The following is a 25249-nucleotide window of genomic DNA, read 5'->3' on the forward strand; positions in this document are numbered from 1 at the left end:
AGATCCATGATTCTGGGCTAACTCTAGTTCTCTCCCAAGAAGACCATTAAATATACACAGTGCCAGGACTAGAAAGATTTGTAACGTAGTGAGATTGTCTAGATAGGGTACATATTCAGATTCTTGCAAGAAAATGTAAGGCTTATGAGAATATGATCACCCATAGAACTCCAGTGGGTACATCCAATGCGAACCTCCAGCTCCTACCACTTAGAAAGCCCTGAGGAAAAAACTCTGCCTTTAGAGTCATTCCTTTTGAATTCTCTTTTATCTATCTCTTTGAACACTGCGGGAAGTACAGTCCATTCCAAAGAAAGCCTTTCCTGTGGCCTACATCTCTGAAGCTATGTCCAATTTCCCTTTGACCTTTCCCTGACCAATTATATAAAAGAAAAGCCCTCATTCTATGCCTGCCTCTACTTCCAATCCCTATCCCTCAACTTCTACTATCACCATTCAAACTCTCCACCCCTAAGATCACCAGTCATCTCATAAGGGTTTCTCAAAAAGCCCATTTTCAGCCCTCATGCTACTTCATGTGTCTTTGCAGCAAGCAGGACTGTTCTCTATCATCTCCCTCTGTGAAATTCTCTTCTATGTGGTTTTGGAGATACCACTCTCTCAAACTTTACCTTCTGTCTTTTAAGCCATTCCTCTTGTTTGCTGGCTTTTCCTCTCATTTTCAATGTCACCATTCCCAGATTCTACACTTAGTCCTTCCTCTCCTTCATCTACTAAATATTCATGAAACATTTATTGAGTACCTATGTACCTCACACATTGTCCTAGTGATGACATTTGTTCACCATGATTTTCCCAGGTGATAGCAACACCACTACGGCTTCCACTTACCAAGGTGACAGTTTAAAAATGACATCCTCAATACCAATTAATCTTTCAAGTTCTAGACCCTTAATTCCCAACTGTGTGTTTGGTAAAATTTTCCAGGTGTACTGTAGGCATCTTAAACTTGACACTTTTAAAATGCAATTTGCATATAGATTCCAAACCATTAGAGGAAAAAAAAAAAATAGAACAAAGACATCTCAAGTCAGTTCAACCAAAGATAGGAAAGGAAAAAAAGAAAAAATTGAAATTCATGGTAAATAGAAAAAAAAAAAAGATGGCAGGAAAAGTTCAAACACATCAGTAGTTTATTGAGACAAACTACAGAGTTAAGTGTACCTATTAAAAGGATCTCAGATTGGGTAAAAAAAAAAAAAAAAATTCAGCTAAGAGCTGTTCATATGTCATACACTTAAAATAATGAAAGTTGAAAATAAAAGTATAGAATAATACAGGTAAATACTAATAAAAAGAAACGAGGTACAGCAATGTTACAACAGACTAAATAAGAAATGCCAAAAACACTGCGAGGGATATATTTTACACTAATGAAAAGAACAAGCCAACAGCAAGATAAAACGCTGGGCCTTTGCGTGTGAAATACAAAGCAAAAAATGTATAGAAATGCAAGAAGAAATTGACAAAATCACAATCACAGTGAACTTTGTCTCTAAAAAATTAACAGATCAAGTGGTCAAAAAATATATCAAGAATATGATTTGACTAACAAGCTTTCATTAGTAGACAGACACAGAACTTTGTGCCTAACCGCATTCTTCTCAAATACAGTCCTTCAAACTGGCCATAAAAGTTACAAAAGAATTACTAAAACATTTCAAAGAGCAGAATTCACACAGTTAACATTCACAGATCCCAAAGCAATAAAACTTGAAAATAACAATGGACAGTTTTTTTAAATCAACTGCCCTAGAAATTTAAAACCAAACAAAATACTTCTAAATTATTCCTGTCAAAATAAAATCGGGAAGTATGAATACGTAAAAGCAGAACAACAATGCAACACCTAGCCAATCTGTGCTTTAGCCAAATGATGCCTAGAAAAAAAAAATATAGGAAAAAAAAATAGCATGAACACAATAGAAGAAAATAATAATGGAAAACATAAATTATGAAAAAGAAAAAGCAAATAAACAAACTGGAAACCTGATTAATAGAAGGCCAATTATCTGATAAAAGCAAAAAAATTATATATAAAATATATTTATATAATTATGTATATTTGTTTTGTATATTATATTTATATATAATCATATATATTATATATATATGGGCCAGTGCTTTATAACAGACAATCTTGGGCAAGTCTAGTGAAAAAAAATCCAATAAACAGTAGGAATTTAAAAGAGGCAGAGTCATAGATACAGAGATTATTTTTTTAATTTATTACATATATTTCAAACATACACAAAAATTTTAAAAACTAGTACAATGAATTCCCATATTCTGAATAACCTAATTCAATTATCACCAAATTTCTTATAAAATTTGTTTCATGTATCCCTGTTTTTCCTCCCCCTAAGTATTTTAAAGCAAATTCCATTTCATTTCACCCCTAAATATTTAATATGCACAGAGGGGGTTTCTTAAATCATAAGAGAATTCTACAAAACACTTATACACATAAATTACAACTCAAGATAACATGGATAATTTTAAGCAAAATAACAACGTCTAAAACTGGCTCAAGAAGACGTAGAAAACCTGACCATTAACTGTAGAAGAGACTGGTAAGGCAGTTAAGCCACTACTCACTAGAAAAGGGGGAGGTAGGCCTAAATTGTTTTAGAAGTGAATACTACCCAAATATGAAAATAAAATTCTACCAAAATATTAAAATAGATAATTCCCATATTACATACATTTAAAAATTGGAAAGCTATCAAACTTATTTTACAAGGCTAATACAAGCCAAAAAATCAAAATCAGACACAGTCATCCAAAAATAAGCAAACAATACATGGCAAGACCCACAGAGTGTAGTACACATCTTTGCATCCCTAGTGCCTAGAACTGAGCCCTAATGAATGACTGTATTTCACCCAGTTTTTCCTCTGCTATTGTGATATCCATAAATTCCATCCCCTCTTATTCTGGAAAAGGGGTAACTACTTTTCCAGAATAGAATCTATGGAAAGTTCTAAATACTCACATGCTCTCCACTCATCAGGATGTTTAAAAGGAAATGCTAGACCATTATCAATTGCAGCTATTTTAATAAGCGTTTCTTTATCATCAGTCCATTTTGCTTCCTAAAGGGGAGAAAAATAGTCTGTTGATAAAAAAATTTATATGCATATTTCCAAAAGATAACAATTGTTGAGGTTTAAAGACATTTTATCTGAAGAGCTTATAAAAATAAAGTTGCCAGAAGGTACCAATTTACCCTTTAAGGGAAGAGACTGTCTTAAGAATCAGTAAAAACTTCATAATCACTATTTTTTTTTTAAATTTGGTATTACAAATTCATGCATTAATAGTTTCATTTTTTTCCTCTTTGTGGAAGAGGGCTGGGAATTATCAAGACTTTAAAAAGTGGATAATTTATTGTTAGATACATTGCTTAAATGTAAGGTATTTGCAAAATATTGATATTTTTAAGATAACAACTTAAAGTTACCTTATTAAAATCAAGTCTTTCCTACGGTCTCATAGAAATAATTAGTTCAAACACAAAATGTTTCTAAATAAAACTCCCCAATGACCATAGCTAAATATAATAAGGTCCAGTAGAAGGAACTTCAAGAAACTCTTGATTACAGAATGTAGGCCATTCCTAACTTCTCCATTCTTCTGTAACGGAAACGAAGACCTCAGGGACAAGAGACTTTTCATGTTAAACAGTACCTCCTATTATCAAAAAATAGACGGTTGCCATTATTAAGTGGCCTAGATAAAATAACAAGACGTGAAAAAGATAATTTTTAAATTGAAAGTATTAGAGTGAAGGTCCAAGTGATATATGCCAGGTTTGTTCCTGTTAGTTTATATCAAATATCTCGATGAAAATGCACAAAATACTTAAGAGCAGAAGAATAAGGTTTTCAGTAAAATCCAATTGCTTAAGATATACCAATAAAATATATTTAGGAACTGTTATAAATATGAATATTTTTATATGTGTATTTTAAAACCCATTTCTGCTATAACTGCCATTTATTTTTATTTCTATCATTTTTTTCTATTTACAACTTTATTGAGGTATAATTTACACACAATAAACTTTACATATTAAAGTGTACACTCTGACAAGCACTGACAGATGTGAAACCACCCAGAAGTTTCCTTGTGTCTCTTAGCAGTCCCCTCCCTTCCTCTACCCCACCCCAGGCAACCATGGCCTGCTTTCTGTCCCTAGGGATTAGTTTGCACTTTCTAGATTTTTATATAAAAGGAATCAGACAGTATCTTCCCTTTTGTGTAGCTTCTTTCACTTGGCAGGATTTTGAGATTCATTCACATTATTGCATATATCAAGCTTATTCTTTTTTTATTGCTGAGTACTATGAATATGTAATTTTAAATTTCTTTGATGAACACGGAAAACTACAAACTTTTAAAGTGAGGCAACAGCTTTAAGTGATGAGAATACACAGACTGTAAACATTGGAGAAATTTATTTTTAATCAGTTAAAACTCTCTTAAATGTTTAAACTGATTTAAACTAGTAAAATTATTCTGAAAATATCTCTAATGTAAATATCTAAAATTTGAACTTGGGTAGTCAAAGTTGATAGGAATGGATCTAAAATCTATCATCCTGATAGTGTTGAGGGTCTTCACAGTCTATTATGTACATGAAAACCAGCTTCTTATAAGCATTAGAAGTATATTTTTTTAAGTTCAATGGCTATAATTCACAGGTAAAGCACATAGGTTCCATTTTATTGGGTAATTCTGCATTATCTAATCCTGAGTCATAAGGCTCAGAAAGAAGTGAATTAGTAAAATATAAACATTTTGGCAAAAAATACTAGAAGCCTTTCTTTATTACATAAAAGCAAAATAAATATGGTGGTTATACAACAAACTTCCAAAGCCCTGAAAAAAGTACTGAGCTGATATCATTCTTCTATACTAATACAACATAAAAAATAAAACTGCACAGAGATTTTGAAAATAGAATAAAAAATACAATGTAAACAGGTGAAGGAAAGAAAAAAGAGGATAAAAACAGAAAAAGGAGATAAAAACCAAGGATCTAGGTGAAGGAGAGGATGTGATGAAGAATAACTTAATGTCAAGGAATTTTTTACAGAAATTGATAGTGTGTGTATGTGTATATACATATATATATTAAAATTTCCTTACCGTAATTTCATCTTCTTGTTTCTGGTTTTCACATCTGATTAACCAATTATCATTTCCCCTATCTTTCAAAACAAACAAACAAAAAATCTGTTACTTCATTGTTTTATGGATATCATAGTTTAATCAAGGGGAAAAATTTAGTCATCACTTTTTGAGACCTTCATTTGTTATCTGTAGCATATGGACGTATTAAAGCCTCCAATTTAACACATACAGACTAAAAATACTCATAAATGTTAGCTAACATTCATTGAGATTTACTCTGTGCCAGACATTGTTGTAAGTGCTTAACATGTATTAGTTCACTGAATTCTTATAACCACTCTGTGGTAGGTACGATTACTGTCAACTCTTAAACCAAGGTTATTAAAAAGGATAATTTCTCTTCACCTTGGGAAGAAAAAGCATCCACCCCCATTTCCAGGCAAATTCCTGGATAGGCTCTTACCTAATGTCTCTATAGGAGTATTCTAGATTCTACACTAATTTTTAAAAAAACCGAACTATAGTCGATTGTGTTAGTTTGAGGGGTACAGCAGTGATTCAGTTATATATACATATTTTTTTCAGATTATTTCCCATTATAGGTTAGTACAAGATATTGAATATAATTCCCTATGCTATACAGTAAATCCTTGTTGCTTATCTGTTTTATGTGTGGTAGTTTGTACCTGTTAATCCCATACTCCTAATTTATCCCTCCTTCCTTCCCTCTCCCCTTGGGTAACCGTAAGTTTGTTTTCTATGTCTGTGAGTCTGTTTCTGTTTCGTATGTAGCTTCATTTGTGTTATTTTTTTGGATTCCACATATAAGTGATATCACATTATTTTTGTCTTTCTCTGTATGATTTACTTCACTAAGTATAATATTCTCTGGGTCCATCCATATTGCTGCAAATGGCAATATCTCATTCTTTTTCATGGCTGAGCAATATTCCATTGGACTCTACACTAATTTTAACGTTAACTTAAGACCATATGATTTAATAAAGGTAAATCTAAAAAGGTACATAATGCTTTTCCAGAAACTAATATAAATGAGCAAAGATTTTGAACCAGTGGTTCTCAAGCTTCAGGGTGCATGAGAATTACCTGGAGGACTTATTAAACCACGAACTGCTGGCCTCACATTCAGCAGGTCTGGGCTGGGCTCCCAGAAGATGCATTTGTAACAAATGCCCACATAATACTGACCCTGACAGTCCAGGGAACCACATTTGGGAACCACTGCCGCAGATTATCTATTATGTTGGCCAAAAAGTTTGTTCGGGTTTTTCCATAAGATGTCACAACATTTCCAATTTCCAGCAGGCTTTGTCCTGTTGCCAAGAAACTCCCTGCTCCCGAGGGATAGGAACTGATCGCTATCACCTGGGCAGGAGCCTGCTCTGAGTCAGAATATCCAGTACGAGATTAATTCTGCCTGGGAGAGTTGGTACTACATCTCTGTTTTCTAAGGAACGTAAAGAAAAAGTGGCCTCAAGACTACTGCATCAAAATTTTACGACTTTGATTTGGATAAACAAGAGTTGAATACAATTTGAAAGTTAACAAGATTTGAGTGAACAAATGAGAGAACTTCAGTACCTGTATTTCTGATGAGGTAATCCAAAATAACTAATCTTTCAAACTGTGACTGAAATTGTTTTCTAATATTCTCTGGCAAAGGGTCAGCTTCAAATTTCCTAAGCCAATATTCAGCCTCCTTGTAACCTTCAACAAATAACTGAAAGGAACCAATCTATAATTTTAAGAATTATAGTTAGAAAAGAAAATATAAGAACAAAGAGACTACTTTTTAAAGTTCTCAGCAGTATTGTCATAAAATATTTTATATGAACACAATAAGAAAAATCGAAGTTAACACTAGTTTAGATAAGCCACATTTATCAAGAAAACTATTTTTATACACTAATTTAAAATAATCACATAAAGAATACATAGCAAATTAAAAACGCTCAATCCTAGACTTTCAAGGAGCATAGCAGCTATTTTAGGATAACTAAAAAACAAAATACACACGTGCCTTTAAGGTGATATTCTCAACAAGAATGCTGTTTTCTAAAAATATTCATTAACATGAAGTTAATTTTGAAGACCAAATTTTACACCTATCCTGGTTATTTATTTAATAATAGTATAATTTTATCTTACTGAAAAAATACTTCAGGATTCTTTTTGCAACATAAGATACAGAAAATGACTTTATTTTTATAAAAGAATGAATTCTTTGACTATGTAGCTTAAAGATCCTGTCATAAATTTTAAAGAAGTAACCAATTAATCATAACCTCTATAGTGGTTTTTTAAAAAAGTCCTTTCCTTGAAGATATGTCTATTTTATAAAGTTTTCTATCGCTAAAATTACTAGTTGTTAATATTAAACAATTTTTTAAAGACGGAAATACAAATTTAAACAGCACAGGACACACAGGTAATGGGTAACCTAGCTGGCCTCATAAATATTTACAAACAAATCACTACAAAGAAAACCTATTTAGGACTCCACGCTTTCACTGCCGAGGGCCCAGTTTGGCTCCCTGGTCCAGGAACTAAGATCCCACATGCTGGGCGTTGCAGCCAAAAAAAAAAAAAAATCTATCACTTATCCTAACACTTTATGTTATGGTTGGCATGAAATTTTAATGATTTCCTAAATGTTTTCTCTAAAGCACTCATAATGAAGTCCTAGTAGTCATAAATACGGAAATAATATCCTTCTTTAGTCACACCTATTTCAGCATATGCAAGGAGTAACAGGCCTTGTAAATTTTTTCAAAACTTCCTGCTTACTTGGAGTACAATATTAAAGACAAGTTAGGATAACCATGCATTTCTACTCCAATTCTTTTATATAGATAAATGCATAGCAACAACAAAACAACAAAATTGCAGGTTAAATAATAATTTAAAAAATAAATAAATAAAGCCTAGTGCTTTTTCTAGAATGTTTTTCCCATTAACCCTCCCTACCCTTGCTTAGCTAGTTGCTAATCATCCCTTAGGTTTACTTAAAAGTGATAAGAAAAAACAAAATCTAATATGTAGTGAGTAAACTCGGCTACTATCGTTTACTATGTGCCAGGTACTGTACCAAGTACTTGACATATATTTTTTCATTTCATTCTCACAACCCTAAGAGGTAGTTTTTTATTATCCCCGTTTTACAGAAACTGGGGCTTGGAGAGTAAGGGACTTGCCCAAGGTCTCAGAGCTAACTGGTGGAGAGGGCTGGAATAAAACCGAGGTCTAATTCTCAGCCTGCCCTTCCAGCCAGTACTTTATAAAGCCTTAGGTGCAGCCTCCTCTGGGAAATTCCCTAGCCCTCCAAAGTGGGTTAAATATCCCTCCTCCACCCTCTCTGGGCTCCCTGCACTTAACCATCCTCAACAGCTTTATCACATTGCGCTGAGACTGCTTGTTACTATAAGCTCTTGAAGGTGAGAAAACCGTTTTTACTAACATGTATCCGCAGTCCACAGCACAGTGCCTAGCGCACAGAGCTCAGGTGATATGTGATGAACTTCCCCCCAAATAAAGCTCATCGCAGTAACTTACCTTAGGAGGAAGTCCTATCCGATGAAATTTTCTACCTACTTTTGGCACTTTCTCTAAAGCATACTTTTTGCCTCTAGATTTTGCACGGTCAATTGCACTGTAGTTAAATGTCTCACTGACAAGCCAAACCACCTAGAAACGTACAGTTTAGAAAAATGGCTATTAGAATTTGCATTATAGTATTTCTGTTCACATACACCATGGCACTCACTCTAATGCTGTAAATTAGCAAAGTTTAACACTATACTAAATGCTCCTGAGAATCTAAAATAGAAAGGCTAAGGGATTTGGCAAAGTTGGTTCAATGGCACACATGTATTTCTTTCTGAGAGAGGCAGCCTAAAATTGGCCAGTGGAAGAAAGAAGTAGTAGTCTTGAAATGTAGAATTAGGAATGAACATTTCAAGTAGAACTAAAAATGTATAAAGGTCAGAAAGAAAAATATAGCAGTCTTGTGAGCATATTAGTTATCTCTACCTTCAAAAGAATTGCTAGGTTTTTTTCTCCTTTCTAAATGCTAGTTCTTTCTCCTCTTTTTGTCAGCATCATCTCAGCTCACCTGAGCAAGAGATATTCCCTTGGATACTTTGTGGATCTACACTAGAATCAATTTACTAGTCATTTGTGACTCTGGATTACAAAAAAAGGGGCTCAACTTTAGGCTCTGTCATTACAAATATTACTAAAGTGTTCACAGAGAAGTGGGCTGTAAATTAGAAGTACATGATTAAAAACAATTTCTGCTTTACCCTTGTTTTTGGTACAATGCCCAGATGAAGCTTTTCATCCACAAGGGAGGCACCAGCTTCGGAAAGGTATCCCTGATTAGGAAGCAGGCAGCCTCTGCCAAAGCAGCAAGGGCAGCAGACCTTATGAACATATTTGGTCCATTTTGGATTCAGGTGACCATAAGGCTCTTCCGATTTGGGTTTAAACACACCAATAATGTTCTATAGGGGGAAAAAAGTAGAAATTTTATTAGACTTTTAATACAGAGAGATAATAATCCATAAAACGCATTCTGATCATTTTCTACTTCTTCCCACCACAAATTTGGGCATCACTCTTAACTATTAAGAGGTTTAATTCCAATAACAGTTTTATACGCATTCTTATTCAACAATCTAAAATCAATAATCCTTTGGGCTAATGGTTTTCAAACCGTGCTCTGAGAAATTCTAGGGAAGGTGAGAGAAGAGGGGAGGGCAGGGCTCTAAGACCCCATCCACTGATTTCACCCATTTTATGTACTGGACTTCCTAGTTAAGAAGGGGTCCCACTGATTTTAAAATGTTTGAAAACCACTGACCTAGGTCAAACAGTGTTATTATTCAATATCTATTAAATACCCAAATTCTATGTTTATTTATTGTCTACTTTCCCAGTAGATGTGTATTCTAAAAGGGCAGGGACTTTCTCTGTTAGGGCTATATCCTAAGTACTGTGTACCTGGTACACAGTAGACATTCAAGCATCTGTTAAATGAATAAATCCAATGACAAAAAGTCATCTCTAAGATACAAAGGAAATGATAGGATACAGTGACATCTATGCTGCCAGATTCTCCTACCCTAAATCATTTTTCAGTTATTTCTTTATGAACCAATTTTTAAATAAATTCTCTCCTCTTAAAAAAAATTGCTCATGGATGTCTAAAAGTTTATAATCATTATTACTGGTCTGATAAAATACATTAATATTAAATTTAGAAGCTGAATTATCCTTAGACAAGAAATAAAAATCTTATAAGTTTATAATTGTTTTATAATGCAATAAAGTCTGAGTCACTAATAAAAAAGTCAACACGAACAAATTAAGAAATCAAGCTTGGAATAAAGATTGAGAGATTGACATTACCCACATATATATATTTAAATCTCAAAAAAGACTATGTTTTAAAATATAACTTCAGTCTTTGCAAAAAATATTTGGATGGAATTATAATCTTTTTCCTCCTGAAAAAGAGAACTGCTGGCTAAGCATCATTCAGAAAGCTTTTAGAAATAATACAGATTTTTGAAAAATTCTAGACTAAGTGGAACAAAGTCCCATATCAACTTCTCTTTTCTGCCTTAGAATTATACTTTGGTTCATTTCACTTTGTCACATTCCAACGCCTTCAAACTTCAGACTGCCCAGGCTCCTTCTCTGGTATAATGCTGGAAAAAATATTCTGAGGGTAAAATAAAACTCTGCTTGGTTTCTGTACGGTAAGGACTTGTGAATATAAACCCAACAAATCTACAGCTAAACGTTGAGTATTCAATAAATACTTGAAACCAAATATTAAAATAATAAAACAGAAAACTATGGCTTAAAATGAATAGCTCAATTTTTAAGTCGTAGAGTGCTTTAGTTAATAGTAAACTGACCTTTATTTCTGAAAAGAAGGTGCAATCAGATTTATTAGGAAAATATCTTCAGAAACTCACAATGACTTCAAATTTAAATTAGTGTTTTCCAAAATGTCTGTTATGTATAGTAGGTCTGTGAAATTCTCACCCTCTTAGGATCCTTCACAAAGTAACTTCCACTTGAACCTTGAGAGATTCTTTCTGGATAAACTCCAAATTCTATTGCTTGCTCTGCTTTCAATATAACATCAGCAAATTCTGGATCATCCAAGAATGTATTCAACTCTGAAGAACCAACAATTATTGCATTAAGAAAAATCAATGTTAAATAGAATGCTAAGAAGAAGAAAGACCAGTTATGAGAATGCTCACAATATGGACCTGTAATACTGGATTAGATTATTAGCACTAAAACATTTAGGTACAGAAAAATGTAATTAAGTATTGTATGGGCTGGTTTGATGCTTTTTTTATTTTTCTTTCTCTAACCCCACTTCAAGCTATGACATGTGAAAAACAAGATCTCCTATACTGAAATAATCACACTAATGCCTTGTGTTAACTTGAACTCCTCCCTCCCAGTGTTTTTGTTCTTCATCCCACCTCAGCCTCCGACTGCAGTCATACCTCAGATCTGTCATCACCAATACCTGCAATCTCTCTCTACTTTTCACTTCAAGCATCTTCTATTTTTCCTAGTTCACTCCCTCTGGCACCCTGAGTCCAAAAATTCTTCCATCCCACTAGGACGTTCAAAGCACCAATTTACCATATACTGTTCAAGGGTCTTCACCCCCTTTGTGTCCCTACTTCCCTCCTTGGCCAGCGTATATTATGGTTAATCATCAAAAAATCACTCTCGGGCTTCACTGGTGGCGCAGTGGTTGAGAATCTGCCTGCCAATGCAGGGAACACGGGTTCGAGCCCTGGTCTGGGAAGATCCCACATGCCGCGGAGCAACTAGGCCCGTGAGCCACAACTACTGAGCCTGCGCGTCTGGAGCCTGTGCTCTGCAACAAGAGAGGCCGCAATAGTGAGGCCCGCGCACCGCAATGAAGAGTGGCCCCCGCTTGCTGCAACTAGGGAAAGCCCTTGCACAGAAACAAAGACCCAACACAGCCATAAATAAATAAATATATAAATAAATAATAAAAATAAAGGAATTCCTTAAAAAAAAAAATCACTCTCTTCCTCCCAACCCTCATCATGGTTACATGGAAAAATCCCAATCCTGGATAAACCCAACTGTCTGCTGACTATGCCTATGCCTGGACAGCTGAACTTGACTAGATAAACACAAAGCCTGGTGTCTCCCCTTAAATTCATCACCACAATCCTCAGGTGGACCCTTCACGTTGCCCTGGGAGCATACTACATTCCTGTTAAAGACTCAGTGCTTGTGTCCCTCAAAACAAGTCGAAGTCTTAACCCCTAATGTGATCATACAGGGAGTGGGGTCTTTGGTAGGTAATTAGGTTTAGATGAGGGTGGGGACCCCATGATGGGATTAGGCCATGTGAGGACACAGTGAGAAGGCTGCCATCTGCAAGTCAAGAAGAGAGCCCTTAGCAAGAACCTGATCATGCTGGCACCCTGATCTTGGACTTCCCAGCCTCCAGAACTGTGAGAAATAAATGTCTGTTGTTTAAGCCACTCCAGCTAGGGTATGTCATTATAATGGCCTAAACTAGGACGACTCCCCTAATACACAGACTTTCCCACTCTTCTGGACAACTATCTCATACCCTCCCCTCTCCTCAAATTCCCAACACCTCTTTCCTCTCAGCAGATGATCTTCCTATTTCAAGAAGAAAAGAGAAGCAAGCAGAAAAAACTATCATCAGCCCTAAGCACCATAACTACCCATCCACAACCTCTGCCTCCTGCCTATTACTATAGATGGATGATCCAAGCTCTAAGATCAACTCCTCCACTTTGTATACTAGACCTATCTCTTTTTTTTTTTTTTTTAACTTTGAAGTGGATAATACAGTGTTGTTATTAATTAATTAATTTATTTTTATGGCTGTGTTGGGTCTTCGTTTCTGTGCAAGGGCTTTCTCTAGTTGTGGCAAGCGGGGGCCACTCTTCGTCGCGGTGCGCGGGCCTCTCACTATCATGGCCTCTCTTGTTGCGGAGCACAGGCTCCAGACGCGCAGGCTCAGTAATTGTGGCTCACGGGCCCAGCTGCTCCGCGGCATGTGGGATCTTCCCAGACCAGGGCTCGAACCCGCGACCCCTGCATTAGCAGGCAAACTCCCAACCACTGCGCCACCAGGGAAGCCCCAAGACCTATCTCTTCCTGACTTCTCCAGGACATTTCTTCTGTAATTCTTTCCTGTATCAATATTTCCCTCTCTATTGGATCATTTCCACCACCATACAAAGCATGGTGTAATTTTTCTCATCTCAAATCTCTGTTAGCCCCCAAGGTCCCCCTAGACACCCCCTCATTTCTTTGCTCCCTTTTATAGCAGAAGACTTCTATAATTATATTTACCATCTCCAATTTTTCTTCTCCCACTCTCTTTTGAACCCATTTCAGTCACGCTTCTGACCTGACCACTCCATTGATACAATGTTTGTCAGGGTCCATAGTGACATCCACATTGCTAAATCCAACCTCAGAACTGATCTTCCTTGACCAACACCATCGTTTCACCCTGTTGGTCACTCCCTCCTCCTGAAAACAGTTTCTTCATTTGGCTTCCAAGATGCCACTTCTCCAAGTTGTCCTTCCATTTCATTAGCTCCTCTTTTTCAGTCTTTTGTGGGCTCATTTTCATCTCCCTGACCGCTTAACTTTGGAATGCCCAGGTTCAGTTCATGGCCCTCTTTTCTCCCTCATCAGCACTGATGGCTCCCTGATTTATATCTCAAGCCTGGACTTCTGCCCTGAACCCCAGACTATTACACTCCGCTTCTCCATTTGGATGTTTAGTAGACAGTTCAAACTTTACTGCCTCAAACTCAATTCTTCATTTCCTCTCAACTGCTTCACTCCCAGTATTCCCTGTGTTAGTTACTGGCAACTCCAAATCTTCTAGGCGCTCTTGCAAAAAACCTTGGAATCATACATGGTCTCACACCCTCACCCCCCCCACAGCCAACAGCAAGTTGTGTAGCTCTACCTTAAATGAATATCCAGAACCAACCACCTCTTACCACCTCCATTCCTTCCATGTGATTCAAGTCACTATCAACTCTAGCCTAGATTGTTACAAGAGTTTCCTAACTGATCTCCTCTCTACACTCAACAGTGAAGGTACAGTAATCCTTTTAAAACGTAAATCAAGGAATTCCCTGGCGGTCTAGTGGTTAGGACTCAGCACTTTCACACACAGGGCAGCCCAGTGCTTCTCCATCTCACTCGAAGAAAAACTCTAAGTTCTTGTATTGGCCCCCCAGGCCCTACCCAATCTCCCCTAACCTCCACTTTATTTTTCTGGTTAGCACTTATCACCTAACATATTATATAACTTATTTATTTTGTGAGCTCCAAGAAGACAAGGATTCTCTCACTGCTATATACCCAGAACTTTTATAGTTCCTGGAACATAAAAGGCATTCAATAAACACTTGCAGAATTAATAACTAATCATTTAAAGTGGTAGACAAGCCAAAAATTATTCACATTTTACTCTGAAAGGCATTTAAATGCTATTACACAACAATCTTATGAAAATTCAAACTATAAACTTTCCTTAATTTAAAATTTTCCTTAATTCAAACATAAATAAAACTATTATTTACTAATTTTTAAAAGTTTATGCTGAGAAAAATACTACAAAAAGGGCCCTTGGGCATATTTAACCTACTTAAAAGAATAAATAATCCAAGTACTTTAGTCATGTCTATACAATTGATATACTATTTCCAGATCTATTCCATGAAAATTCTTAAGAATGAAGGGAGAAACTTTGTCTTTCTTGTTCACTGTGCATCCCTAGCACCTGGAAGAGGAATTGGCGTTTAGTGGGTTCTTCATAAACATTTAAATGAATTAAATGAAGTATTAGTTGTGTAGCAGAATAGGCCAACAATAATTTTAATTAGTCAAATGATATTTCTTCTAGATCAGGGCTCTTAACAAGAAAGAACTTGAAAAGCTATTTATTTCAGCTTTGCTCACAGTACTGATGTACTTTCCATAATACATCACCAAGCAGGTGGTCTCTGGACCAATGTTTAAACACTTCCAAAGAGAGATCACTCCTTTTTCCATACTTTTTGTGTTTGTTTGAAACCAAATATAAACTTTCTTTTTCAGAAATAGGTTTCCTGTAGTTTCACCCAATGTCCTAGACCTGCCATCTGGAGCAAAACAAAAGTCTACTTACTCCTCTCTTCCCAGGGATAGCCCTTCAAATAGCTGAAGATCATTTCATGCTCCCCTAAGTCTCCTCTATTCTCCGCCTCCTTCCATATGGAAGTATTTTCAGGCTTTTCAGCATCCGAGTTGCCCTCCTGCTTCATGCTTCAGTTTTCAATGTGCCACTTTAAAATATGGTCTCCAGAATCAGGCAACCCATTGCAGAAAATAGAGATATCTCTCAGTCTTGACACTATACCAAAATAAGAAGCACTCTAGTATTACAATCGTTGTTTAGGAGTCCTGTCATACTAATTCATGTTGAAATGGCTAAACTCTTGGACCCCTTTTGGTCTCTCCCATCCTGTTCCAATTCTTTTGGAAACTATGTGCAGACTTTGACATTACTATTAGATGTTATCAAATTGCTTTATGGGTTAAGCTTTATGAGTTCACCATAGAACCTGCCTTTGTTACTCTCACGGAGCCCAGGATCATACTCTGAATACTTAATAATCCAGCTTCAACCAAAATCAGATCAGAACGATTCCTATAAAATCAGCCTGGATGTTCTCAATCCCTTTTTCTTTAACTTGTCCCTTTATTGAGCAACTCTTTTGGATAAATGAGATTATCTCCCTACATGAAAACTGGCATTCTTTGAAAATGGTCTGGATTTACCATCACAATCCAGAAAGGCACTTAAGAGACAACTGGTCCTACCTAACTACCGCCAGAAAAAAAAAAAAAAAAAAAAAGACTATATATCAACTATTCTAAAAATCAAAGTAATTATTTTTTAGTAATTTTTCTGATTCATAACTCACAATTACATTCTACAACTTTCTTCATTTTATTTACCTAAATGTGTATTTAGCAATGAGTTTAACTTGGAGAACACACCCTAAAGTTACACCACTTCAAGATAAATGTGCCATGGAGATTTGGTTTGAAGGTCTGTTGTCATTGTTTGGTTTGATTTTTAATAGCTGAGGGCTTAATTAGCTATATCTTCTTTAAATTTTTAAAATTACTTTCTCCCTTTTAAGAAATAAACTATGAGATTTTTATTTGTCCCTGTAACAAAAAATATTCAAATTGTCTGAGAATGTGAGTTCTATCTCTGTATACTCTCTTTGGCACCCCTCCAAGAAGCAGTGGCCTTCTAGTCAAGTTCCAGTCCTATTCAAACTCCACACTTTTCACAAGGCATCCAGCCCACCCTCTGAACCTTTGCCCATGCTGTTCTGATGTATATACCAAGTTTCCTTTCTATGGCTAATTCTTATCCATCCTTCGACTTCATCTGATCACCTTGCAACGCTATAACAAAATGATCTATGTTCCAGGAGGGCAGAGAGCTTTGTTTTGCCCTGTGATATATGCCAAGTGCTTAAAACTGTACCTGGCACATGGTAAACCCTCAATAAATTTGCGAATTATTTATTAACAAACCCTTAACCACACGTAAGGGTTACAGCTGATCCTCTGATAAGCAGAAATGGAAAATGGATTAAGAGAACCCCTTGTATAACCTCTAATATTTAGTTTTATATAAGTGTGCATGGTAACTTATCAAGTTCTCATTTTAAATAAATAAATCAAAATGAACTCTTCCTCACCTAAGGGTTGGGAATATATCTTACCCACTGGCAAGAATATTTTCTAAAAAGAAAAGTAGCTGGCTCACAAGTTTGGTGATCTGACCCAAACTGGAACCCTCAGGGGTTCCAGTGCTATTCATCCTCAAGTCTCAAATTGGACGCTACTTCCTCTGCCAGGGTATGGCTCAATGGAAGCCTTGGCCTTCCCCATCCAAACACATATATCCTCTGTTAGAACTGTTTGTTTTAATTGACTCTTTCCTCCATTAGGTTATAAGGTTACATGGGGACAAGGCTCGTGACTGGACATCCATTTGATATCTGGCCACCACGGTTTCCCCAAGGCCTCAATTTCCACTGGCACCCCATAGACACTGAAACATTTGCTGAATGATGGATCTCTGCAATAAATGGAAATCAAAAATAAGTGTATTCTAATTACTGGCTGAGGAATATCTCCAACACACTGCTGCTCACTACCTTTCAAAAGTTCAGCTTTGGAGGACTGTCAAGATCCATGGGATATCCACTCTTCTAACACCTTCCTCTAAATTAAGCCAGACTATCAGCATCTTGAATCTAGACCTAGCAATACTGATACCACCACCCACTAGAATTACTTCTACTGAAATGAACTTCAGGGAAGTTGTAAGAAACACTCCTGTGAAATTCAACACTTTTATTACCAAGATATTACTCAGCATATAATCTCTTCTCCAAGAGAATACATGACAGTTTATCCTTTGCCAGTTTTGTCTTGGTTCAAATAACTAGTCTGTTTATGGACAGAGTGATTGTCTTGCAAGTGACTGTGTTTCTCTCAAGTTGGCTGCTCAGTAATCTTAATCTTAAACATCTTAAATATCTTAAATATCAAATTTGTGGGCTGCCTGTATCGAGTGTGTGATGTTAATTTTGTGTACTCTTATTCCAGCCTCCATCTTATTTATTTCATTGCTCTTATTTCCCATTCTCATATTTCTTCCTTACTTTTAAATGATTTTATTTTGTTCGTACATTTATAAGTCACCATGAATCATTAAATGGCTTATAAACACACACTTTCTTTTACTTTGGAAGCTCTTTGTGAATTCTAACACCATTCTCTAATTGCCAGACTCTCCAACAAAATTGATAAGTGCCTCTGGTTTATATTAACTGGGACCTTCACTTCACCTCTCTATGTTTCCTTAAAATGAAAATAAATAAAAAATAGTGCTTACATCATAGGGTTGGTTATAAATTAATACATGTGAAGCACAGAGAACTATGCCCTGCACGTACTGTTTTGTGGGTATTAACTATTATCATCTTTACTACTCTTCAACTCACTGATTAAAATGACAGCTGGAACAAGGAATGCCACTAATCCTTTTGACATTGATCGAACAACACTATGTTTATGCTGGTTCTAGACTTTGTCACATGTCTTGTTCAAGTAAAGATAACAGACATATGACATTCTTCCACTGGGTAAAGTACATAAAGCTCCTGTTTGCATAAACAAAATAGTTAAGCATCATAAATGACGTTAATATTAATCTAAAGGCAAGAATATCCTGGAACTAGAGAGGTGGCTTCATGGAAATTGGATGGTAAAGGACAAAGCAAGTTAATGGACTCAAAAAATAACTAAACTTAATCATCTAGTTAAATTAATTATGAACTTTCTAGGAGAATGGTTTGAAATTTTAAAAATAGTTTTTACGGTTCAAAACTATTTTTAAATCCATTAAAAATAAGACCTCCATAATAAGTAAACAAAAGTTAACAATTATTTTATAACACTTGGGGATCTACAGCAAAATGGAAAAACTGTAGGACATGAAAAAACTAGGTTCAGTCTGGCTTTTCCACTTCCTGGACCTTGACTTTGGCTTACCTCTGAAGTTCTATCAACTACTAGTCATTACAGTTTTCATTCATTTTCAGTCTTCACACTCAGGATGGGGGTAAATAACAACTATCTTGCTGTGCTATTGTGAGAATTAATGAAATATACAAAAAAAGATCTTAGCAAACTGTAAACTGTGATATAAGTAAGTTACAGCCATTCAAAAGGTTGGAATTCTCTTTAATAATCCATTTGTATTCAAATATTATACTCTATCTCCACTTTTACTTTCCCTAGCCTAAATATCATTTGTTTACAAAACCTCACCTTCATAGAATAAATATATTTTCAAGGTTTTAGGCTCTTTTAAAAGCTAGCTACACAGGTAACTTTGGGTAGAAAAAGGCAAGCTAGCCGCACAAATCTTCACAGATCGGTTTCTAGGTAATATATACCCATATTATCAATGTAGCTGGGTGAATGTGGATCCATTTGTGATTTGATTGCAAATGCATGTTTGTTTGTTCTGTTAAATGTTGTACTGTCAATGCATCCAAAAGCTAACATAATGGTAGCTAGCCGACCTGTATATTAGACAGGTTTGTTAAAGCTTTATTCATTAAAGTCTGCTTCCCTTGGGCTGCTCTGATTTATTTACTCTAGAATATTTGACCATAAATTCAACTACAACTAGAATAACCTACTCTATCCAGAATTCTTTAAATTGTAGAAGCCCCATTAGTGTACTAATAGCAGGACATGTAAAATCTAACCACTCCAGAAAAACTTAAGCAGCATTAATGAAAACTACATTTTCTGTGCCTTTTCTTTAAGCTCACATGTGGAATGAACTCCAGGCACAATGCACACATCTGGTCATTTAAACCATCCTTACCACCAGGAAGTAGGTGTTATCACGGCCATTTTACAAACTAGCCTGTCTCAGCTCTACCTAGGACTCTTACAAGCCTATTCTATTTTACTATCCAATTAGCCTTATTCGACTCGATCATGACAAAAAATTAGATTTATCAATAAATATCAATGCCTGCAGTCGCATACCTTTCAACATCATTTCAATTATCCTCTCTTTCACGTGAGGCTGTCAGTCTGCTTAAGAGTGAAACAATTTTTTTCTTTTTCTTTTTAAAGTATAAAAATAGAAATGACTCAAGAAAGGAAACTTTGCAAGAGAGAGAGCAGGTACAGAAATTCAACTGCTTCTGCCCCCTTTGGCTAATGTTACAGTAACAATATTTAATTTAAAAAGTTTTTGAAACGTGTCGCAGTGGCAACCGGATATTCTTGCTCTCTGTCTCTCGGCTGTCACCCACCTTGCAAATTCACCAACTTTCCTGGTAGTTCAGGGTTCTTAACCCAAAACTCAAGTCCAAACTTGAGCAAACAACTTACGTCATTTTACAGTGTTAAATTTTCCTGTCTGATTCCAAAAGTTTAGGCTCACTCTTAGGGGAGGCCTCAAGGATCAGTGTTTAATGACAACCCCGGGCCTCAGGTGAAGCAGCTTATAGCCCCTGGAAAAGGTGCGAGTAAACGGGGGAGCAGGAGAGAAAGGCGCGGTGTCCAAGGTGTGACCAGCGGCTGACCCTCGGCCTGTGCGCCGGACCTGATGCCCGGCGAAGAGCCTTTCCTACTGGGCAAGGGCTAGCGGGAGACAGCGAAAGAAGCCGGGGGTAGGGACCCAAGGAGGGGCTTGAATGGGGGGCTAAGCGGCGGCGGCGACAGGCGCTCTGGGAGGGCGCCGGGGAAGGGAAGAGCCGAATCGCACCTGAACCCACGGAGCGGTTCCGGTCCAGGATGGTGGGCGAGCTCCGCAGGCGCTCCAAACTCAGGGAAGAAGAGAAAGACGCATCCCTGGGCAGGAGCAGCAGTTCCCGGTCACTGGCCTGGTTAGGGGAGGCCGCGCCCTCCTCCCCGGCAGCCTTCTCCAGCCTCACGGCGCCCCCCGGAGCGCCCTTCCGCGGCTGGGCCCAGGCGATCCGCGGCAGCAGCGGCTCCCGCTCCTCGTCCTCCTCGTCCTCCTCCTCCAGGCTCCCGCCGCCCGCGGACGCCTGCCGCCCGGGCTCGGAGGGCTCCGCCATGGCCTCCCTCTGTGCCTTCCGCGCTGAGACCGACTCACAGAGGCGAGGCGTCCGGGTCTGGCCTCGGCATCGCGGGGAACCGGCACCGAAAGCACCTCTCCAGTGTGTAGTCCCGCTCGGCGCCCGCCCGGCGGTTGCCCCGCCCAGCCGCCGGCCGAGCCCCACCTCGCGCCCATCCCGCGCCTGCGCGGAAGGGCCGGGGCGGCTGAGATGGGGGGGCGCGGCGCGCGGGGCGGGGCCGCCACCTGCTTCCTAGGGGCCGGAAAGACGGCGGGAGGGGCTGACGTTACTCCTCGTGGAGCGCAGGGGTCGAAGTTAACTTACCTCTGCAGAGGTGCCCCTCTCCAACCCCAATCGGCCTCTCCCTCCCCTGCAGAATTCTCATAGAGTTTACCACAGTCTATACCTGTATATTTATTTGTATGACAATGTACATGTTTCCCCCACTAGAAGTCCACGAGAGCCAGGACCTTGTCATTTTTTCAAACATCCCTGATTTTGGTATTTTGCATTTTCTCTTTTTTTTTCTACTGACTAATATGGCCAGAAGTTTATAAAAATTTTAAATTTTTTCAAAAAGACATCTATGGTTCCATTGATTATCTATTCTCTAGCTTATTGACTTTTGTTCTTTATTATTTCCTTCTTCCTACTTAACTGGGATTTGACTTCCTCTTCTAGCTGATTAGATATTATTTTCTAGATATTATTTTAAAATTATTATATAGATATATTTTTAGGGAGATTGCGATTGACACATATACACTATTTATTTTTAATTTATTTATTTTTGGCTGCGTGGGGTCTTCATTGCTGCGCACGGGCTTTCTCTAGTTGCGGTGAGCAGGGGCTACTCTTCGTTGCAGTGCATGGGCTTCTCATTGTGGTAGCTTGTCTTGTTGCAGAGCACGGGCTTTAGGCGCGCAGGCTTCAGTAGTTGTGGCACGCGGGCTCAGTAGTTGTGGCGCACAGGCTTAGTTGCTCCATGGCATGTGGGATGTTCCCGGACCAGGGCTCGAACCCACATCCCCTGCACTGGGAGGCGGATTCTTAATCACTACACCACCAGGGAAGCCCTAGATATTATTTTTTAATTACAGTGTAGTTGACATATGACATTATATTACTTTCAGGTATACAACATAATGATGCAATATTTGTATATATTGCAAAATGATTCCTGGATATTATTACTGATTTTTAATTTAATTCTGTTGTGGACAGAAAGGAGTCACTAAAATTTCAACCTTTTGGAGTTTATTGAGACTCATTTCATAACCCACCATATTATCTACCTTGGTGAACATCCCATGTGTGCTTTAAAAAAGAATGTGTATTCTGCAGTTGAGTAGTTATGTAACTGTCAATTTTTTTCTATAAATATTAATTCAGTTCGGTATTGATAGTGTTATTCTGATCAACTATATCCTTATGAATTTTTAAATTTAGTTGTTCTATCATTCTCCGAAAGGAGAATATTACAATCTAACTGTGAATGTGGATTTGTCTATTTCTTCTTTTAGTTTGATGAGTTTTGCCTTTATGCATTTTGAAGTTGTGTTATTAGGTGCATATATATGTATGATTTTTATGTCTTCTGTTAGGCTTTCAAGTCTTCCTGATGATTTAACCCTCCCTTTCTTCCTTCCTTCCTTCCTTCCTTTCTCTCTCTCTCTCTCTCTCCCCCGCCCCTCCCTCCCTCTCTCTCTCTTTCCTTCTTTCATGAACTGCCCCTCCTTATCTCTCTTAATACTCCTGGCTTGAATTCTATATTGTCTGATAATAATACAACCTCTCCACCTTTCTTATGTTTACTGTTTGCCTGGTAAATCTTTTTCCTTTTCTTTTCAATCTCTTTGTATCTTTATATTAAATATGTGTCTCTTGTAGATAGAGTCTAGTTGGTTCTTTTTTTTTTTTTTTGGCTATGTTGGGCCTTCCTTGCTGTGAGCAGGCTTTCTCTAGTTGCGGTGAGTGGGGGCTACTCTTTGTTGTGGTGGCTTCTCTTGTTGCGGAGCACGGGCTCTAGACATGTAGGCTTCAGTAGTCTCGGCACATGGGCTCAGTAGTTGTGGCTTGCGGGATCTAGAGCACACGCTCAGTAGTTGTGGCGCACGGGCTTAGGTGCTCAGCGGCATGTGGGATCTTCCTGGACCAGGGCTCAAACCTGTGTCCCCTGCATTGGCAGGCAGATTCCTAACCACTGCACCACCAGGGAAGTCCTATAGTTGGTTCTTGATTAAAAAAAAAAAAATCCAGTCTGATAATTTCTGCCTTTTAATTGGAGTTTTTAGTCTATTTACATTTAACGTAAGATTAATATTGTTGGATTTTAAGTCTATTATTATTTGCAATTTGTATTCTATTTGTTTCATCCCTTTTTTGTTCTTTTGTTTCTCCTTTCCTGCTTTCATTTGGGTTAATCAATATTTGTTTATATTTCATCTTCATTCCTTTATTGACCTTCCACTAAACTTCTTTACATTAATTTTTAGTGCTTACTCTAGCATATGCATGCTTAAAGTGTCTCAATGCACATGACCTCATATTGTAGTAACTGATGTAAAATGTAAGAACCTTGCAAAAGTGTAGTTCTATTTATCCTCCATCCTTTACATGATTGCTTTCATATACATTAGGCCCACCTATGTTCTTTTTTTTTTTTTTTTTATAAATTTATTTATTTATTTATTTATTTTTGGCTGTGTTGGGTCTTCGTTTCTTTGCAAGGGCTTTCTCCAGTTGCGGCAAGCAGGGGCCACTCTTCATCGCGGTGTGCGGGCCTCTCACTGTCGCGGCCTCTCCTGTTGCGGAGCACAGGCTCCAGACGCGCAAGCTCAGTAGTTGTGGCTCATGGGCCTAGCTGCTCTGTGGCATGTGGGATCTTCCCGGACCGGGGCACGAACCCGTGTCCCCTGCATTGGCAGGCGGATTCCTAACCACTGCGCCACCAGGGAAGCCCCCCACCTATGTTTAAATGCAGTGAACTATTTTTGCCTTAAACAATTACATCTTTTAAATAAAATTTTTAAATGTATATTCTTTTCTATTTACCTACATATTTACCATTTCCAATGCCCTTTATTTCTTCCCATAGATCTGAGTTTTCATCTAATATCATTTCCCTTCCCTCTGAATAATTTTTAAAAAGCATTTCTTGTAATTCATAAATTCTAAGTTTCTGTTTCTCTGAAGTCATCTTTATTTCACTATCATTTTCAAAGAATATTTTCTCTGCATATAGAATTCTGGATTGATGTTGCCCCCTACCCCTGCTCTAAGTTTAGCTCTTAAAAATATGATTCCATTGTCCTCTAGCTTTCATTGTTTCTGAATCCTGTCCCTCTACCCACCTACTCAATTTCTACTATGTCATTTTTCCCTAGCTGCCTTTAAGATTTTCTCTTTATCTGGTTTTCAATAGTTTGACCATGATGTTTGTGGTATGAATTTCTTTTTTTATATATCCTGCTTGGGTTTTGCTGGGTTTATTCATTTTTAAAGTTATGTATTCTACCAAATTTGGGGAAATCTGTCATTATTTTTTCAAAAAATTTTCTGCCCCATTCTCTCTTCCCTTTCTTTCTGTGATTCCTATTACATGTATGTTAGGCTCTTTAATATTGTCTTGAATGCCACTAGGGCTGTGTTCATTTTTTTCAACAGTTTTTAATCTCTGTTTTTCAGATTGGATAATTTCTTTTAATCTGTTTCTAAGTTTGCCAACCCTTCAGCCATTTCTAAATAGCTGTTAGGACTACCCAGTGAATTTTTTATGTCAAATTTTGTACTTTTCAGTTCTAGAATTTCCATTTCTCTCTCTCTCTCTTCTTAGAATTTCTATATCTCTGCTGAGTTTTTCTGTTAATTCATTATTTTGACCATATACTTTTTCATGTCCTTGCATATATGTATAATAACTGTTTAAAACTCTTTTCTAGCCACAGTGGAGAACGGTATGGAAGTTTCTTAAAGAAGAAAAAACAGAGTTACCATATGATTCAGCGATCCAACTCCTGGGCACATATCCAGAAAAAACCATAATTGGAAAGATACATGCACCCCAATGTTCATAGCAGCTCTATTTACAATAGCCAAGACATGGAAGCAAGCTAAATGTCCATCAACAGATGAATGAATAAAGAAGATGTGGTATATATATATATATATATATATATATATATACACAATGGAGTATTACTCAGCCATAAAAAAGAATGAAATAATGCCATTTGCAGAAACATAGATGAACCTAGAATTTATCAGCCTAAGTGGAGTAAGTCAGAGAAAGACCAATATCATATGATATC

General features: G+C 37.3%; 1 protein-coding gene across 3 annotated transcripts in view; it reads right to left on the bottom strand.

Annotated features, from left to right (window-relative positions):
• PI4K2B (phosphatidylinositol 4-kinase type 2 beta) overlaps positions 1-21090 on the bottom strand; it is a 42320-nt gene extending 21230 nt beyond the window's left edge. Inside the window, exons 1-7 of one of the 3 annotated variants that reach the window (XR_014243713.1) lie at positions 20627-21085; positions 11236-11372; positions 9483-9683; positions 8734-8865; positions 6763-6916; positions 5176-5237; positions 3017-3116 (exon numbers count right to left, since the gene is read on the bottom strand). Coding sequence is in view for 2 of the 3 variants with exons in the window: in XM_082389289.1 (XP_082245415.1) it covers positions 3017-3116; positions 5176-5237; positions 6763-6916; positions 8734-8865; positions 9483-9683; positions 11236-11372; positions 20627-20939 (1099 nt within the window). In the remaining variant the exon portion in view is untranslated. Of the gene's footprint in view, positions 1-3016; positions 3117-5175; positions 5238-6762; positions 6917-8733; positions 8866-9482; positions 9684-11235; positions 11373-20626 lie in introns of all 3 variants that reach the window. The other 2 variants (XM_082389289.1, XM_082389288.1) reach the window with 2 other exon arrangements.
• Positions 21091-25249: the final 4159 nt, after the last annotated feature.

The sequence above is a fragment of the Balaenoptera borealis genome (assembly GCF_965194805.1).
Source record: "Balaenoptera borealis genome assembly, chromosome: 4".
NCBI lineage: Eukaryota > Metazoa > Chordata > Mammalia > Artiodactyla > Balaenopteridae > Balaenoptera > Balaenoptera borealis.